The sequence below is a fragment of the Pelophylax lessonae genome (genome assembly GCF_965119305.1).
Source record: "Pelophylax lessonae genome assembly, chromosome: 4".
In the NCBI taxonomy this organism is placed as follows: domain Eukaryota; kingdom Metazoa; phylum Chordata; class Amphibia; order Anura; family Ranidae; genus Pelophylax; species Pelophylax lessonae.
This window is the reverse complement of record NC_138771.1, coordinates 485,164,953-485,183,473: the sequence shown is the minus strand read 5'-3', so window position 1 is coordinate 485,183,473 and position 18,521 is coordinate 485,164,953. Positions and strand designations below refer to the sequence as shown.

At 45.3% G+C, this 18,521-nt stretch overlaps 1 protein-coding gene across 1 annotated transcript in view; it reads right to left on the bottom strand.

The window, feature by feature from the left end:
- LOC309554634 (uncharacterized protein) overlaps nucleotides 1–18,521 on the bottom strand; it is a 188,490-nt gene that overhangs the window by 81,080 nt on the left and 88,889 nt on the right. Inside the window, exons 16-17 of the mRNA XM_082256352.1 lie at nucleotides 14,092–14,177; nucleotides 9,801–9,866 (exon numbers count right to left, since the gene is read on the bottom strand). Coding sequence (XP_082112478.1) covers nucleotides 9,801–9,866; nucleotides 14,092–14,177 — 152 coding nt within the window. The remainder of the gene's footprint in view (nucleotides 1–9,800; nucleotides 9,867–14,091; nucleotides 14,178–18,521) is intronic.

Here is an 18,521-nt window from a genome sequence, read left to right as displayed (position 1 = left end):
TACCACATCTGGATCACATCTACCTTACACCAGTGTTGAGACTATACCATACCTATACTGAACCTATACTTCATGCAGGTCAACTAAAACTGTTGATAAGTGTAGCAGCACTCTTAAAGAGCCCCAATGATAGCCAGCAGAAGGACATCTCAAAGGACTACCCCCCCCCCGACAGTGCTTACACAGTCAGTCTTGGTCTAGCATCACCACCATAGATGTGCCCTGGCAGTATAGTTCCAGCACTCGGCAGATTAAACTTTTACTACTGTTCACAGCTGCACTTGAGGTGGTCTTGCTACTGTTTATGCTGATCTGGATGCCAAATGTCATCTTATGCCTAGAGCCTACTGTTTATCACTTTGTATGCTAAATTGTATTATTATCAATATTAATCCATTTTATGCTTGCCTAGCAACCAACCATATTGGGTGATAGTATATTAAGTTTGCTTTTACTTCCTAGTTTGGTGTCTGTTCCCTTTGATATGGCATTATTATCCCTGTTATATTGTATGTTTGTCAGGGCTGAAACTGGGGGGGGGGGGGGGGCAGGGGGGCACATGCCCTGAGCACCAAATTTAGAGGGTACCAGCTTAAGAGGGTCCAATGTCTGCAGTGCTGACACTAGCTGGGATTTGGTTGGATTGGGCTGCACTGACCCGGCTGAGCCACTGAGCTGCATATACAGAGAGCCAAGCTCACACACCACTGGTTGCTCTGCGAGCCTGCACTGCCGCTAATCGCAGGAGAGCCAGGATCCGGACCCCGAACATTCAGCCTGCTACCTTGCTGGCTTAAAGTCAGACCTGGATATAAAGGGCGGCGGGGGAGGCATTTGCTAGAACCAATTGGCTGTGTTTTCCTCCCTCAGCCGCTGAAAACCAGAGTCAGCAGCTGCAGGAGGAAAATACAGCCAATAGTGATCGGTTCTAGTAAATGCCACCCTGTCCGCCCCTCCTCTCCTCTCTTTGTGCTGCCTGGGTCCCCCTGTCCTTTCACTCCCCCTATGCAGCACTGTCAGCTACACCCTCTCACCTTCCCCCCGGCTGCTGAGATGTGTCAGGAGGAAAAGTGGGGGAACAGGGCGGTAAATATGTCATGCACAGTCCCCTTCCTTTTCTGAATGAACAGTGTGAATGATCGGTACTGATCACTCACTCTGTTCACTAATAACTAAAGCATAGTAAACTGTGTTTACTATGGTTCAGTTTGGCAATGAATGGGAAGCTGCACAGCACATTCATTTATTGTCTAATGCAGCTGAAGCTGCAGAGAAAGGAATTGAAAAATCCTTATTCCTCAAATAAATTGTGTCCTCAATTCCTTTCTTTGTCTCAAAAGTGGGACATGAGGGGTCTAAACAGATATTTCGCCAGAGCCCCCCGACAGGCTCTTAAAAAATTGTAAATAAAATAAATAAAAATTAATATTGTAAAAAAATATTTTAAAAAATTATTGTAAATAACAATAAAAAACTACTGACACCATCAACTGCCCTACTGACACCATCTTCTGCCCTACTGACAAAATCCACTGCCTTACTGACACAATCCACCACCCTACTGACACCAACCTCTTCTCTACTGACACTGTGCACTGCCCAACTGACATCAACCTCTCCCCTACTGACACTGTCCACTACCCAACTGACACCAACTTCTCCCCTACTGACACTGTCCTCTGCCCAACTGACACTAACCTCTGCCCTACTGACACTAACCACAGCCCTACTGACACCAACCTCTCCCCAACTGACACTGTCCACTGCCCAACTGACACCAACCTCTGCCCTACTGACACTGACCACAGCCCTACTGACACAAAACTCTCCCCTACTGACACCGTACATTGCCCTACTGACACCAACCTCTCCCCTACTGACACCGTCCACTGATATACTGACACTATCCATTGCTCTACTGACACCAACATCTCCCCTAATGACCCCTTCCGCTGCCCTACTGACACGGTCCACTGATCTACTGACACCAACCTCTGCCCTTACGACCCTTTCCACTGCTCTACTGACACCATCCACTGCTCTACTGATACCATCCACTGCCCTACTGACACCAATCTCAGCCCTACTGACACTGTCCACACACTGTCCACACACCGTCCAGTGACCTACTGACTGACACTGTCAACTTATAAGGTAGGCCAAGTTCATATTTTTACAGTGACATTCGTTTTTGTTATAGTATATTTTATGGGAACAAAAATACTTGTTTTGCTTTATATAACCATGCTCCTTTAAGCCCCTCCAACTGTTAATGCAATTTGTCCACACCCACTGTTCACTGTGGCTTGCTATGTGTGCCACATTGCTGCTCTCCTTGGGGCAGCCAAAGGCGTCCCAAGTCTTTTACAATCCTATAGTGTATACTGCAAAAAAAATAAATTGGCTTGAAGAAATGGTGGCAACCCTAGATGCCATGCCACTGCCAGAAGAAAGCAGCGACGCTTTATCTGGAGATTTCAAGCCTCACCCCAGGCGTATTGGGAGGGGTACCACCAGGAAGGAAGAACAGACAAAGACCCACTCCTTGAGTTCCTGGTGGTGCCCCTCCTAATCTTCTACAGAAGTGAGATTTGTAATCACTATTACCAAAACATGACTAATTTATACTGTATATTATTAATACCATTACATTGCTTTTCTATTTATATATTACACTCCCCTCTCTGGGCAGGGGGCTGGGAGTGTGTGTGTGGAGAGCTTCTCTCTGGGTTGGGGGGGGGGGGGGGGTGCTGAAGTTTGGCTGAGCTTTAGCCCCGGCCCTTAGCTGAAAGAATGCCTAGCTTCGCCACTGATTTTGTGCACTCGACTTGGTGTGTCAGAGGAGCTGAAGTTCTTGAGAAGGTCTGGGCAAAGAACAGAGGCTACACAAGTAAGAATACACATAACACCTCTATTTAGACAACATTTGTTTATCTCGGCATTCAGTTTTGAACAATGAAGCTGTCTGAGTCAATAAACCAGCCCAGTATTCTCCTCTACATTGAATGGAGACTAAAAAGTCTAAAATTACACAACCTCCTAAAACAAATATCAACTTGGGAGGATGGGTGGTCACACCTGGAGGATGGAAATACTGGCCACAGCGACATTTTACCACCATTCCAAAACCTGACAACAGCCCCGGGACTGCCGTATGGTATAATGGGTACATAAAGGAGACTAAAGCCTGCCATACATGAATCAAAAATCAGGTTGTTCAGCAGGAATAGACTGAATTTCAATCCATGTATGGGCAGACTGGTTGTACAGAGGGTGATCCATCGATCAACTTCTGTTCAAACAGCCTGTCAGATTTTCCCTGTTCAATCAGCGCCACCAGCTATACTCACTTTTAAGAAGAAATAGCGTCCCTTTTTTCTGTCACTTTTATTAACCACTTGCCGACCGCTGCAAGTACACATACTGCGGCGATCAACCCCTCACAGGCAAAGTGACATACCGGTACGTCACTAGCCTGTGAGGCTCTGGGGAGCGAGCGCGCGCCGCCAGAGGCGCGCTCCCGCGCGGTCACGGGCCCCCCTGCACGTGTGAGCGGCGGACCCGATGTCCGCCGCTCACTCACGATCGTCCGTGACAGCGGGAGAAAGGCAGGCGGCTGATGTAAACAACTACTATGTAGGACCGTCGATCACTGTTCCTACACCTCAAGCCACAGCCAATCACAGTTAGAATCACGCCCTTAGGGACACACACCACCCCTCCATCTCAAAAAAAGTTAACCCCTTCACTACCCGTGTCATTTTACAGTAACAGTGCATATGTATAGCACTGATTACTGTAGTAATGTCACTGGTAACCCCAAAAGTGTCAAAAATGTCAGTCAAGGGTCCGATCTGTCCGCCCCAATGTCGCAGTCCAGCAAAAAAATCGCAGATCGCCGCCATTACGCGTTTAAAAAAAACAACAAAAATGACAAAAATCTTTCCCTTTGTTAGTAAACGTGATAACTTTTGCGCAAACCAATCAAAATACGCTTTTTGCAATTTTTTTTACCAAACATATGTAGCATAAAACAAATTGGGAATTTCATATAAAAATATTGTTATTTTTGCAAAATTGACGCTCTTTTTTTGTTTTTAGCGCATGATCAAAAAATCGCACTGGTGATCAAATACCACCAAAAGAAAGCTCTGTTTGTGGGGAAAAAAGGACGTCAAATTCGTTTAGGTACAGCGTCGCACAACCGCGCAATTGTCCATTAAATTCACGCAGTGCCGAATCGCAAAATACCCCCTGGTCAGGAAGGGGGTAAAATCTTCTGGGGCTTATGTGGTTAAACATCATATTGAAGACTGTGTGGCTACACCATGGTTCAAACAATGCTCTCCTAGCTGTCTCTTTATTCATCAGATAAGAGTCCCTGATTAACCTCTCTGGACTTTTCAGGAAAACTTCCACAAAAAAAAATGTTGTTTGTTAAACACTCAGGAATGAACATTATTTTCATTGGTTAGCCTTGCAGCAAACGGAACACAAGTAATGGAAGAAAAAAATGTATGAACTGAATTGTGGTAGTCACATTGGAGAGAATGGGGAGCAGTGTTCATTTTGACGGCAAATTTCAATTTAGTTTTAGTCATAGTCTTTTTACTAAAATAGTTTTAGTCGCATTTTAGTCATCTGAATGTTTTTAATTTTAGTCGACTAAAATCTCGATCATATTTTATTCGACTAAAATCTTCAGCATATTTTAGTCGACTAAAATCTCCTACATTTTAGTCAATTAAAATCTAATGAGTTTTGTTAAATTTTAATTGTAATGCATTATTTACCAAACTTATTATATACCCCTGGAGTAAAAATCAAATAACTTTATTACTTATGATAGTAAGGTTTAAGCCCCCGTTCACGTAGGGGCGATCCGACTTTGGGTGGCGACCTCCGAGCGGCCGCCACGGACTTCATAACATTGAAGTCTATGGCGGTCGCCTCCTGGTCGCCCCAAAGAAGCTCCGGACCCTTTTTCTAGGTCGGAGCAACTTGTGTCGCTCCTATTAGAACGGGTCCGCAGCTTCCCTATGGAAGGCGACCTGCGGCGACCTGTGAGGCGACCAGGTCGCCTCACAGGTCGCCTCTATGTGAACGGGGGCTTAACATGCACTACAGACACAGATTTAGCCGTTGTGATAAATAACTTCTTTATAAATAAAAGCCAAGTTTCATAAACAAACAAAAATGTGCTTTTTGGCAAACAGAAGTGCAACTTTAAATGATAAAAACACCCAAAAAACTGCAAGCTCTATTGTCTGTAATGTCATTGCACATATTACCTGAACATATTACCAACATTAAATAAGGAAAAAAAGAAAAGCCTTTTTTCTTAATTTTGTTTTTCTTTCAGCAGCTTAGTAAATGCCCCCTACTTATTCTTATGAGGTAGTGTTGTGTTATTTTGACATCAAATTTCGATTTAGTTTACGTCACAGTTTTTGACTTAAATGCCATTTTAGTTTTAATCCTATTTTAGTCATCTGAATTGCTTTAGTTTAGGTCATATTTTAGTAGACTAAAATTTTTTGTCTACGAAATTAACACTTTTGGAAAGTGGATTAAAAGTGGGTGATGTTGCATGAAAGTAATAGGTGAAGGGGAGTGGGTGGGATTTGCACTGAAATTGGGCTATATACCATTCATAGAGAGGTGGGGATTTTGAACTAAAATAGGGACATATCACATGGGAGGTAATATATATATATGTGAAATAAAATAGGGTGTTTCCTATGGGGGTGATGGGGGATGTACACTGAAATAAGGAGATCTACCATCAGGGTAGATGAAATAGGGCAATGTCACTTGGAAAGAAGATGGTGGACTTAAATAGAAACCCAAAAGCATACAAGTGATGGCAGAAAAAAAAAAAAAAAAAAAAAACAAGTGGTCCATTGGGTTTGATTTATTGTTTTTTTTTTTTTTTTTTTAAACTTTTACCTTTTAGTATAGCTCTTTGTTTGTCCCAAGCATGTGTAAATTCAACTACCGTTGACCGACTCACTACCTCTGCTGAAAGCCTGTTCCAAGCATCAACTACTCTTTCTGTAAAATGAAACTTTCTAAGGTTAGACTTGAACTTGCTAGTAATCCGCTAATTTGAGGTCATAGGGCAATATCCTGTAGGAGAAATAGTGGAAGCAGGTTGGACTAAAAGTGGGGATGTGCCTTTTGGGGGAGTGGAAATAGGGCAATGTCACATGGAAGAGATGGGGGTTGGACTAAAATAAGGTTATGTCCCACGGGGGTAGGGTTGCCACCTCATCCCTCTAAACCAGGACACACATTAATTACACAGGTTCTGTGGCTGATTAAGGTGGTCATTAAACTCACTTGCTGCCTTATCTGCATTATATTAGCCTCAGAACCTGTGTAATTAATATGTGTCCTGGATTAAAGGGATGAGGTGGCAACCCTACACGGTTGCAATAGAAGAGTGGAATGAAATGTGCTATTGGAGGAGATGGGAAGGAGCCGAATTAAATAGGGCAATGTCCAATGGGAGCAGGGTGATGTCCCATGGGAGAGATAGGGGGGTGGAATGAAAGAGGGGGATGCCCCATGGGGGTTGTCAAGGGCATAGGTATTTATTTTTAACCACTTTACGTCTAGCCATGTAGACCTACGTCGGCTGACTTTTCGTGGTTGTACCGGAGTGATGCCTCTAGCTAGAGGCATCATCCCGGTACCGTATTTTAGAGCCGGTGGTCATGTTTCCGGCAGTAATGACCGATGCGGCTTGGGAATCGCTCGATCGTTACCCCGGCGAGCAGAAGGGGGTGTCCCCCCCCTCCCGCCGCCTTCTGCCCGGGTCTCCCGTCCCACCAGAAGACCCAAGCAAATAGCCGACACGTCCGCCTGCTGGATGGAGTCCCGATCAAAGCCGGAATCCATGACGTCACATCCGGGTTACTCGGCTGCTAAAGGGGACAGTTTTAAAAAGTGAATGTATTCAAAAATGCTGTTTTCGACGTTTTGAATACATGGAAGTGTAGTGGAGGGGTCTAGGGTCTTTTAGACCCTCGATCCCTCCATAAGGAGTACCTGTCACTGCATATTGCTGTCACAAGGGATGTTTACATTGCTTGTGACAGCAATAAAAGTGATCAGATTTTTTTTTTTTTTTAAAAACCTGTGTTAAAATTAAAAAAATAAATAAATAAATAGGAAAAAAAATTTTTTAGCTGCCCCGTCGCCGTTAGCTCGCGCACAACAGAAAGCGTATACTGAAGTCGCGCCGCAAATGAAACCGCTGTTCAAACCACACATGTGAGGTATCGCCGTGATCACCAGAGCTTGAGAAATAATTAAAATAATTTAAAAAAAAGAGCTACACTCTAACTCTAAACTGGTAACCGTTAACATTTTTTAAAGCGTCGCCTATGGAGATTTTTATTGACCGTAGTTTGTCGCCATTCCGCGGGTGTGCGCATTTTTAAACCGTAACATGTCGGGTATCTATTTACTCGGCGTGACATCATCTTTCACAATATACAAAAAAAATGGGCTAACTTTACTGGTTAGTTTTTTTTTAAATGCAGTGAAATGTGATTTTTTGTAATTTTTTGGCATTTGAAAGACCGCTGCACAAATACCGCCTGACAAAAAATATTGCAATGACCGCCATTTTATTCTCCAGAGTCTTAGCTAAAAAAAAATATATATATATATATATATAATGTGTGGGGGTTTTAAGTAATTTTCTAGCAAAAAATACTGATTTTAAATTGTAAACAAAAAGTGTCAAAATAAGGTTTGGGGCTAAAGTGGTAATTTGTAAAAGTGACGCTCCCCCTGTTTTCAGTGACCATTTTTTCTCAAATTACAAACATTTTTTTTTTTTTTTTTTTATGAAAACAATCAATAAAAGATGTTTAAACAAAAAGGAAATCAGTACACAATATCTGCGGAAGTTCCTCTTTTGCATTGTCTCCACTAAAAAGTATGATTTTTGCCGGAGTTAGAGTGGAGTAAATTACCGGTTACATGTTTAGCCCCCCTTCCCCCAGAAAAAAATCAGACTGTCTTTATAAACTGTCAGTATCTATCTACAGAATAGAATTGGCTGGAGTCATTTTGTCTTTGTTGAAATACTATATCATTGCAGATTACTTTCTAAATAGTCAAATCTGGCAGAAATAAAAATTTTCTGAAATTTTTTTTAAAGAGTTTTCTGCAATTTTCTGGCTGAGCTGATGCAGAATTACATATCTGCGGGGGAACTGCGTGTTTCTCTCTCATCAGTACAGTTGTGTTTCAATATCAAAATGTTTTCTATTGACTTCCATCCTGCGGTCATAGGATTACCTCCAGAGCATTTTTCAGTTTTAGAAGAATTCTCAATGTGATTTTCCCTGACCCAGCATCACAAACTGCAAGATCACAAGTGCACCAAGCTAACACAAACAGCTATGGACAATTTTTTTTCAGATTTAAAGGCCATGTAAGGCTTAACAATCGTCTTCTCCTATTTGGTCTATTTGGTCTGTTAAATATGCTTTTGAAAGTGTTTTGTTGCATCTGTTTGTTAAGTGCAAAAAAAAAAATTCCAGTTGACCCTTCCAGAAATCCAGTGAGCTGATAACTGTTCTGCCTGTGCTGCATTGTTACAATTGTAGCTCCCATCCGTGTCTGTGAACTACAAAACCATTTGCTCCTATGTTATAGAGAAGATGAGAGGGGTTAAAGCAGGGTTCCACCCAAAAGTGGAACTTCAGCTTTAAGTGCTCCTGACCCCCTAACAGCCACATTTGGCATGTCATTTTTTTTAAGGGGGGGAGCGGATACCTAGTTTGACAGCTACCCGCTCCCACTTCCGTTCAGGCCACCTAGGCGGCTCGAGCGGAAGCTCTCCTCTCCCCCTCCCTCCCTGCAATCTTCTGGGACATGTCACAGGTCCCAGAAGTTTGCCTAGCCACTAAGGAAGCACAGCGCGACTCGTGCATGCACAGTGCGCACCCGGCTGTGAAGCCGCAAGCTGTCATAGCCGGGTGCCAACGCTTGTGATGCTGGCGCCGTGGGGAGAAGAGGGAGAGAACCGAGGCTCCCACCGGCCGCATCACTAGATCCTGGGACAGGTAAAGCTGGATACACACTATACAATTTTCTTTAGATTTTTTCCTTTAGATTTACCAAAACCATATAATATGAGGTCAAACCTAAACACTTTCAATTTGTATGCAATCAGGCAGGCCCTTGCACTACATAGTTGAAGGTAAATCTAAAGAAAATCTACCAACAAAAGTTGTATAGTGTGTATCCAGCTTTAGTGTGTTTTTATTAAAAGTCAGCAGATACACTTTTTGTAGCTGCTGCCTTTAATAAACATAAAATGGCTGGAACTTCGCTTTAACGGTTTAACCTCTCTGTTGTCCTGCCGTAGGGTGACAATGTTGCCCCTTGACAGATACTGCACAATTAGTAAATATTGTCACCCTTTCACAGGAAGTTTGTTACTGGCAAGATCACCAGGCCAAAATAAAAAGAAAAAAGTCTTAAAAAAGTAAAACTAATGCAGCCACTACATCTAAGTACTGGTGAGCTATAATAAATCACATTTCAGCTTTGATTGTTGATACACTTTAGGTACTTTTTAGTAAATCAAGGTGCTTTCATTGCTGCCACTTTGCACCTATTAGAAGGATAGAAGATATTTTAAGGAGGTGACATAAATGCCAAAAAATTACACCAATCACACCTTACAACAAAGTTTTCAAGCTGCACAAAAAAGACAAACAAGGCTACATACATAAATCAGTTTCTGCAAATCCAGAGAAATATTGGAACTGTACCTGCCTGGCTGAGGAGTCTCCATCCACTGAAGCCAGAGGGGATGGGAGGGCATCTGAGCTGGCCAGCTGGCGGAAATGATTAACTACATCAAAGAGTTCGGCACTGTTTACCTATGGGCTCAGAGTCACCTGGGGACCTTTTGGAAGCTTCGGAGAAGTATATACAGAATTCTAAATACAAGAGTTGAAGGCTCCTTTAAAATAAATAAATATGTGCTGAAATAGGAACTGGTGGTTTGAGGTAGGGATCGACCGATTATCGGCAAAGATGATTATTGGATGGCCGATATTGAGTTTTGCCGATATATCTGTATCAGCCCCGGATCTGCCCGATATTGCTGATATTCCAAATATTGCTCATGTAAGGGTAAAATGATGTCACATAGCATAACTCCGTTTACAAATGTTATTGAATATGCCACTCACATATGTACACATTAAAGATATAAGCAATTCCACATTGGCAGATCTGCGGGCAGATCGGTATCTCTCACCCACTTGCCGTAAGTGATACCCGGGTGATACCGCTCCGTTCGGCATCCACTCAATACTGCTACCACCCACCCGATACCGACTCTCACCCACTTGCTGTAAGTGACACCCGGGTGATACCACTCCGTCCGGCATACGATCTCGGAGGTCACGTGCGTGGTGCATAAAAATAGTACTGTGGCAAGAAAAAGTATGTAAGCCCCGTGGAATTAAAGTGGTTGTAAAGCTACATCAATAATCTAGTCTCAAAATTCCAACCAAATCGTCCTCTTCACTCCTCCCAAGACCTCCTGCTCTCTAGCTCCCTCGTCACCTCCTCCCATACTCGCCTCCAGGACTTCTCTAGAGCCTCTCCCATCCTTTGGAATTCCCTACCCCATTCTATCCATCTATCTCCAACTCTATCCACTTTTAGGCGATCCCTGAAAACTTTTCTCTTCAGAGAAGCCTATCCTGCCCCCACCTGACAACTTTTCTTTTATTCTCGTCATCCCCCACAGTTATTACCTTTTGTATCACTTAACCCTCCCTCTTACATTGTAAGCTCTAGCGAGTAGGGTCCTCTGATTCCTCCTGTATTGAATTCTATTGTAACTGTAGTGTCTACCCTACCAGTGTAAAGCGCTGCTCAAACACCCATCTTCCCCCAGTAAATACCAAGACCCATCATCTCTCCCCAATAAGCACCGAGACCACCCATCTCCCCCCACTAAGAAACTAGACCCCCATCTATCTCCACTAAGCACCAAGACCCCCGTCTCTTCCCACTAAACACCAAGACCCCCCATCTCTCCCCACTAAGCACCAGGACCCCCCATCTCCCCCATTAAGCACCTAGACCCCCCATCTCTCCCCACTAAGCACCAGGACCCCCCATCTCCCCCATTAAGCACCTAGACCCCCCATCTCTCCCCACTAAGCACCAAGACCCTCCATCTCCCCCCACTAAACACCAGGACCCCCATCTCCCCCCACTAAGCACCTAGACCCCCATCTCTCCCCACTAAGCACCGGGACCCCCATCTCCCCCCACTAAGAAACTAGACACCCATCTCTCTCTCCACTAAGCACCAAGTCCCCATCTCTTCCCACTAAGCACCAAGACCCCCCCATCTCCCCCCACTAAGCACCGGGACCCTCCCCCCCCACTAAGCACCTAGACCCCCATCTTTCCCCACTAAGCACCAAGACCCTCATATCTCCCCACTAAGCACCAAGACCCCCATCTCCCCCACTTCGCACCAAGACCCCCATCTCCCTCCACTAAGCACCAGGACCCCCATCTCCCCCCACTAAGCACCTAGACACCCCATCTGCCCCCACTACTTATCTAGATCCCCAATCTCTTCCTACTAAGCAGCAAGACCCACATCTCTCCCCACTAAGCACCGAGACCCCCCATCTCCCCCCCCCCCACTTAGCACCAAGACCCCCCATATTCCCCCACTAAGCACCAAGACCCCCATCTCTCCCCACTAAGAACCACGGCCCCCATATCTCCCTACTAAGCACCAGGATCCCTCAACTTCCCCTCAATAAGCATCTAGACCCCCTATCTCTCCCTACTAAGAACCAAGACTCCCATCTCTCCCCAATAAGCACCAAGACCCCTCATCTCCCGCCACTGGGATCCAAGGCCCCCATCTCTCCCCACTAAGCACCAAGACCCCCTGTCTTCCCACTAAGCACCAAGACCCCCTATCTCTCCCCAGTATGCTCCAAGACCCCCATCTCTCCCCACTAAGCACCAAGACCCCCCTCTCTACCCACTAAGCACCAAGACTCTCCATATCCTCCCACTAAGCACAAAGACCCCCATCTTTCCCCACTAAAAAACAAAACCCCCCATCCCCCCCCCCCATTAAGCATTAAGACTCTCCATCTCTCCCCACTAAGCACCAGGACCTCCTGTCTCCCCCCATTAAGCACCTAGACCCCCATCTTTTTCTATTAAACACCAAGACCCCCATTTCTCCCCACTAAGCACCAAGACCCCCCATCTCCCCACACTAAGCACCAGGATCCCCCAACCACCCCCCCCCCCACTAAGCACCTAGTCCCCCATTTCTCCCCACTAAGCACCAAGACCCTCATATCTCCCCACTAAGCACCAAGACCCCCATCTCCACCCACTTAGCACCAAGACCTTCTATCTCCCTCCACTAAGCACCGAGACCCCCCATCTCTCCTCACTAAGCACCAGGACCCCCTATCTCCCCCCACTAAGCACCTAGACCACCCAAATCCGCCCACTAAGCACCAATACCCTCCATCTCTCCCCACAGAGAACCTTGACCCCCATATCTCCCCACTAAGCACCAGGATCCCCCATCTCCCCCCACTAAGTATCTAGACCCCTCATCTCTCCCTACTAAGAACCAAGACCCAATCTCCCGCAGTAAGCACCAAGACCCCCCCTCTATCCCCACTTAGCACCAAGACCCCCTATCCTTCCCCACTAAGCACAAAGACCACCAATCTCTCCCCACTAAGCACCAAGACCCTGCTCTCTCCCCACTAAGCACCAAGACACCCTATCTCTCCCCAGTAAGCACCAGGACCCCATCTCTCCCCACTAAGCACCAAGACCCCCCATCTCTCCCTACTAAGCTCCTAGACCCCCATCTATCCCCATTAAGCACCAGGACCCCCCATATCTCCCCACAAAGTACCAGGACCCCCCATCTCTCTGAACTAAGTATCAAGAATCCCAGCTCCCCTGAGTAAACACTAGTGCTTCCTTTTACCCCCCTTGAAGACAAGGCTATATTCTTTTAGGCAGGTATGTGAGGTCAGGGGCAGGGCTAGGGGCTCCATCAGGTAGGCTGTAGGGGGCCCCATGATTTCTAAGAGGAGTCCCGCTGTAACTGCCCCCTACCCACTGCACCGGTGACCATCCACTGTCCCCTGTGTCCTCCTCTGGACCTTGTGTTTCCTTCTCTTGCCCCTCTGTATCCTCCTCCGGCCCCCCATGTCCTCCTCCGGCCCCCTATTTCCTTCTTTTATGACACTGTGCATTGCTTTACTAACAGTCCACTTCCCTACTGATACCATTCACTGCCCCCCAAAAAGCAAATTGAAAAAATGAAAAAAAAAAAAAAAAATCCTAGAAAATGTAATTGGAAAAAAAATAAATGAGCAAAATAATAATATAAGAACCACTGACACCGTCCACTGCCCTACTGACACTATACTGCACATACTACCCACCGCCATACACTTCGCACCCCCCATCTCTCCCCACTAAGCACCAAGACCCCCCGTATCCCCCCACTGAGCACCAAAACGTCTCATCTCTCCCCACTAAGCACCAAGACCCCCCTCTCTCTCCACTAAGCACCAAGACCCCCATCTCTCCCCACTAAGCTCCAAGACCCCTATCTCTCCCCACTAAGAACAAAAACCCCCATCTCACTCCACTAAGCACCAAGACCCCGCATATCCCCCCCACTGAGCATCAAAACGTCCAATCTCTCCCCACTAAGCACCAAGACACCCCTCTCCCCACTAAGCACCAGGACCCCCATCTCTCCCCATGAAGTACCAGGACCCCCCATCTCTCCCCACAAAGTTACAGGACCCCTCATCTTTCCCCATTAAACACCAGGACTTCCCATCTCTTCCCACTAAGCATCAGGACCCCCAATCCTCCCTGACTAAGCCCCACTGCTCCCTCTGTGGCCAATCAGCGTGTGCGTGCGCAGTCCCGCGAAGCGAAGTACAGGTGCATCGTTTTGCGGGACAGAGCCGACCTGCCGCTGTAAAACTACGGCGGCTGGTCGGCAAGCGGTTAAAATACCTGTCTTCCAACGATCCCCTTTATTTTCCTCCTGCAGCAGCTGAAAGCCAGCTTCCCCACCTTCCCCTCCCACCAGCGTACAGCTGCTGCAAGAGGAAAATCCAGTGGATTGGTTCAAGTAAATGCCTCTCCCACTGCCCTTCCTGTACTTGTTCCTCTTTTTTTCTGCTTCCCGGCCCCCCATGTGCTCCCCTTTCACCAAAGCCCCCCAAAAGGGGTCCTAACAAAAATTGTAAAGAATAAAAACTACAGACACTGTCCACTGTACTGACAAAGTCTAGTGCCCTACTGACACCAACCTCTGCCCTACCCTACTGACACCATTCATGGCCCTACTAACTGACACCATCCACTGCCCTACGCACTGACACCATACACTTTTAAGTTAGGCTAAGTTTGTATTTTTACAGTGACATTTGTTTTTTTATATTTTTATAGGTTTTCCCTACTATTTAATTAGGCCTGGCTAGTTAATTTCTTTAAAAAAAAATGGTGCTCAATCCCAGTGATCTTTGATGTTTTTCATGTTGTTCAGGTAGATCTCAACCTCTCAAAGGTTAGCTTGACTGCTAATCAGACATTGGTACAGCATCTCTTCTTATATCATCTTGTCCCTTGGCGTGAACCATATATGTGTTCTGCCTTGCATGCACCCCTTTCATGTGTGTCCTCAAGTAATTTAAACCAGGCAGGGATATGTAACATCAAACTTTTTTACTAAGGTTTTTGAGTATGAAAAAAACATTACAGCTTGCTTGTTCACAGACATCAATTAAAATTACAAATGCTTTCTTAGTGCTCATGGTGCCCAATTCCTATTGCGGTATTTAGGCTCTGTTCACATTAGACAATTTGGAATGGCAGGCAGGAAGGAGCAAGAACTTCTTTTGGGTGACAAACCCCGACTGGGTTCCAGACAAGGGGTAATCTATCAGCAGAGTATCATTTACATAATAAGCTACTCTCTTCTCATGCATGGAACAACCTGGGACCGACCCAATTAGAGGTGGTTGCCTTTGCCACAGCAAAGGGTGGTACCACCAAAAAGCCTGGGAAAACCTGAGCAGCAATGTTGACTTCCAGGAAGCCCACCTCAACAGAGCAACCTAAACCAAACAGTGTAACAGTCATTACATATTTAGAAACCGAAAACACACAATACAACAAGCTGTTTGGAAGCACTGGTGTACAAGCTGAAGTTTGTCTTTCATTAGTAAGGCCCTTTTGTAAAGTCCATCTAAATGTATTAACCCATCTAACACTACCTTCCCCAGACCATGCTGCTGTCCAAGGGTGTCTCCATTGCTTCTTCATGGAAATAAATGTAGCGGACTGTCATTCCTTGATAATGCAGATTTACCTTCTGATCATTCAGGCTGTTTCTGTGTACCTTTAAGACTTCTTGCAGAGGAGATCATCCTCCCACAGGAAGTAGAAGAACAGGATTGTGGGAAATGTAGTTCTGAAGTGTGAGCAGACTGTTATCTGGATTAGAGATGAAACTACACTCCCAGGATGCAATGGGGGAAGGGAAGTACCAGGTCAGAGCCTTTAGACTTATCTGCTTCACAGCACCTCTCTCTCTTGCTTTCTGCACTCAACGAGGATAGACCAGCCTGAGAGGTGTGCTGGCTGTGTTTGAGGCCTAGTGCATGTAGCCTAGAGAGACCGCGGAGCCCATCCTCAGCAGCGCGGATGCTGGTGATTGCACCGCGGTGTCAGAGCCAGTGAAGCTGAATGGAGAACGGCGGACTCTGAGCCGAGCTGACTGACTGAGACAGCAGAGCACATGAGGTTCTTGTCTATGACACAGCACAAGAAAGGAGCGGCCTTTCAGGAGGATAAGAAGATTACTACGGGGCACTGATGCCGCAGTGAGGTGCCTGGTGATCTTGAGAGAAACGCAAGTATACTTAAAGTTATACACACCGTTCACATTTTAAACAGCCTTTGGATATACTTATACCTCTTTTCTTTGGATTACAAATGTCACTTACTTAAGTAACCAGAGCTCCAACTGCCGGTGAAGAATCGCAAGGCCTTGCTAGGACAGTGACTCTAGTGGTTCATTGCTAACCCCCTACAGGTGTCAAAGTGGATTACTTCAGTTGCTAGATTGAATGTTTGAAACACATTTAAATAGGTGAACTGACATTGCTGAGTTATATCAGTAGTTCGGGTTATATACAGCCAGATTAGATAGGATTGTCTAAAAGTCACTCTCACAAGTCCTTTAATAACAGATATATATATATATATATATATATATATATATATATATATATTCATTTATCTAATCATAACGTGTTGTATTGTTACTATTGTTCTTTGTGTCTCAGGTCCCATATTCACATTTGGCACATAATAACCAAAGTCCTGTCATATTCCTTCATTGCATATTGGGGTGTGTTGATTTGTATCTGTTACACTTTAATTGTTCCAGTAAACAGTTAAACTGGTGCTTCATTGTGTCAAAGTGATTTTTAAAGGCGCATACACTCACAAGAAAAACACCAGGTGTACCAGGGGGCGGAGCTTGATCTTGGGGGTTGAAAGGCGGAGCAAGGGACCCGTTTTACTTAAGCGGCTCCTGAGGGGGTAGCGCTACAGAAAAAACACTCTAAGACAGGAAGTGTTACTGACTGCATCACAGACTTAAAACAGAAAACGAATGCAGCCATGACACTTAACCGCTTGCCGACTGCCGCAAGTAAATTTACTGCGGCGGTCAGCCCCGGCCAGGCAGAGTGACGTTAATTAACGTCACTAGCCTGGCAGGGTCTGGGGAGCGAGCGCCCGTGGAGGCGCGCTCCCGCTCCCGCGCGGTCACGGACCCCCCCGCGCGTGTGACTGGCGGACCCGATGTCCGCCGGTCACTCGGCGATCGTCGGGGGAGAGGGAGAAAGTCAGGCGGCTTGTGTAAACAAGCCACCTGTCATTCTCCTCGGTGTAAAAACACTGATCAGACGGATCTACTATGTAGAACCGTTGATCAGTGTCCTTACACCTCAAGCCACAGCCAATCACAGTAGAAAGCACGCCCCTAGGGACACACACAGCCCCTCCCTCCTAAATAAAGTTAACCCCTTCACTACCAGTGTATTTTTACAGTAACAGTGCATATGTATAGCACTGATTACTGTAGAAATGTCACTGGTAACCCCAAAAGTGTCAAAAATGTCAGTCAAGGGTCCGATCTGTCCGCCACAATGTCGCAGTACCGCAAAAAAAAATCGCAGATCGACGCCATTACGCGTTAAAAAAAAAAACAACAAAAATGACAAAAATCTTTCCCTTTGTTAATAAACGCGATAACTTTTGCGCAAACCAATATAAATACGCTTTTTGCGATTTTTTTTACCAAACATAGGTAGGATAAAACAAATTGGCCGAAAATGTTAAAAAAATTTTGATTTTTACATTTTTTTGGGGGGGAATTTCATATAAAAAAATGTGAAAAATATTGTTATTTTTGCAAAATTTACGCTCTTTTTTTGTTTATAGCGCAAAAAGTAAAAAGCGCACAGGTGATCAAATACCACCAAAAGAAAGCTCTGTTTGTGGGGAAAAAAAGGACGCCAAATTCGTTTAGGTACAGCGTCCGACGACCACGCAATTGTCCGTTAAAGTCACGCAGTACCGAATCGCAAAATACCCCCTGGTCGTTTAGCAGCCAAATCCTCCGGGGCTTAAGTGGTTAAGGATTGGTATGCTTCAATGCTTCAATATATTACATTTTTGCTTTTGTGATGTATAGATACATATCCCCGGTCTTTGACAGTCTTCTGTAGCAGGTTTCCAGTCTCCAACAACACCTAAAACAAACCATCTCCTCCAATCTATCTGCAGTTTTTGACCATCTCCTGTAATATGTCTTCAGTCTATGCCCATCTTCAATACCATGCCTGCAGTCTCTGGCCACCTCCTGTAGTATATCTGCAGTCTCTGACCATCTCCTTTAGTATATCTGCAGTCTCTCTGATCATCTCCTGTAATATATCTGCAGTCTATGACCATCTCTTGTAGTATGCCTGCAGTCTATCTATAACCATCTTCTGTAATATGTCTGAAGTCTCTGACCATCTTCTGTAGTATATCTGCAGTTTCTGACCATCTCCTGTAGTATATCTGCAGGTTATAACCATCTCTTGTAGTATGTCTGCAGTCTGTGACCATCTCCTGTAGCATGCCTGCAGTCTATCACCATCTTCTGTAATATTTCTACAGTCTCTGACCATCTCCTGTAGTATGCCTGCAGTCTCTATCCATCTCCTGTAGTATGTCCGCAGTCTCTATCCCTCTCCTGTAGTATGTCCGCAGTCTCTATCCCTCTCCTGTAGTATGTCTGCAGTCTCTGGCCATCACCTGTAGTATGTCCACAGTCTCTATCCCTCTCTTGTAGTATGTCCACAGTCTCTATCCCTCTCCTG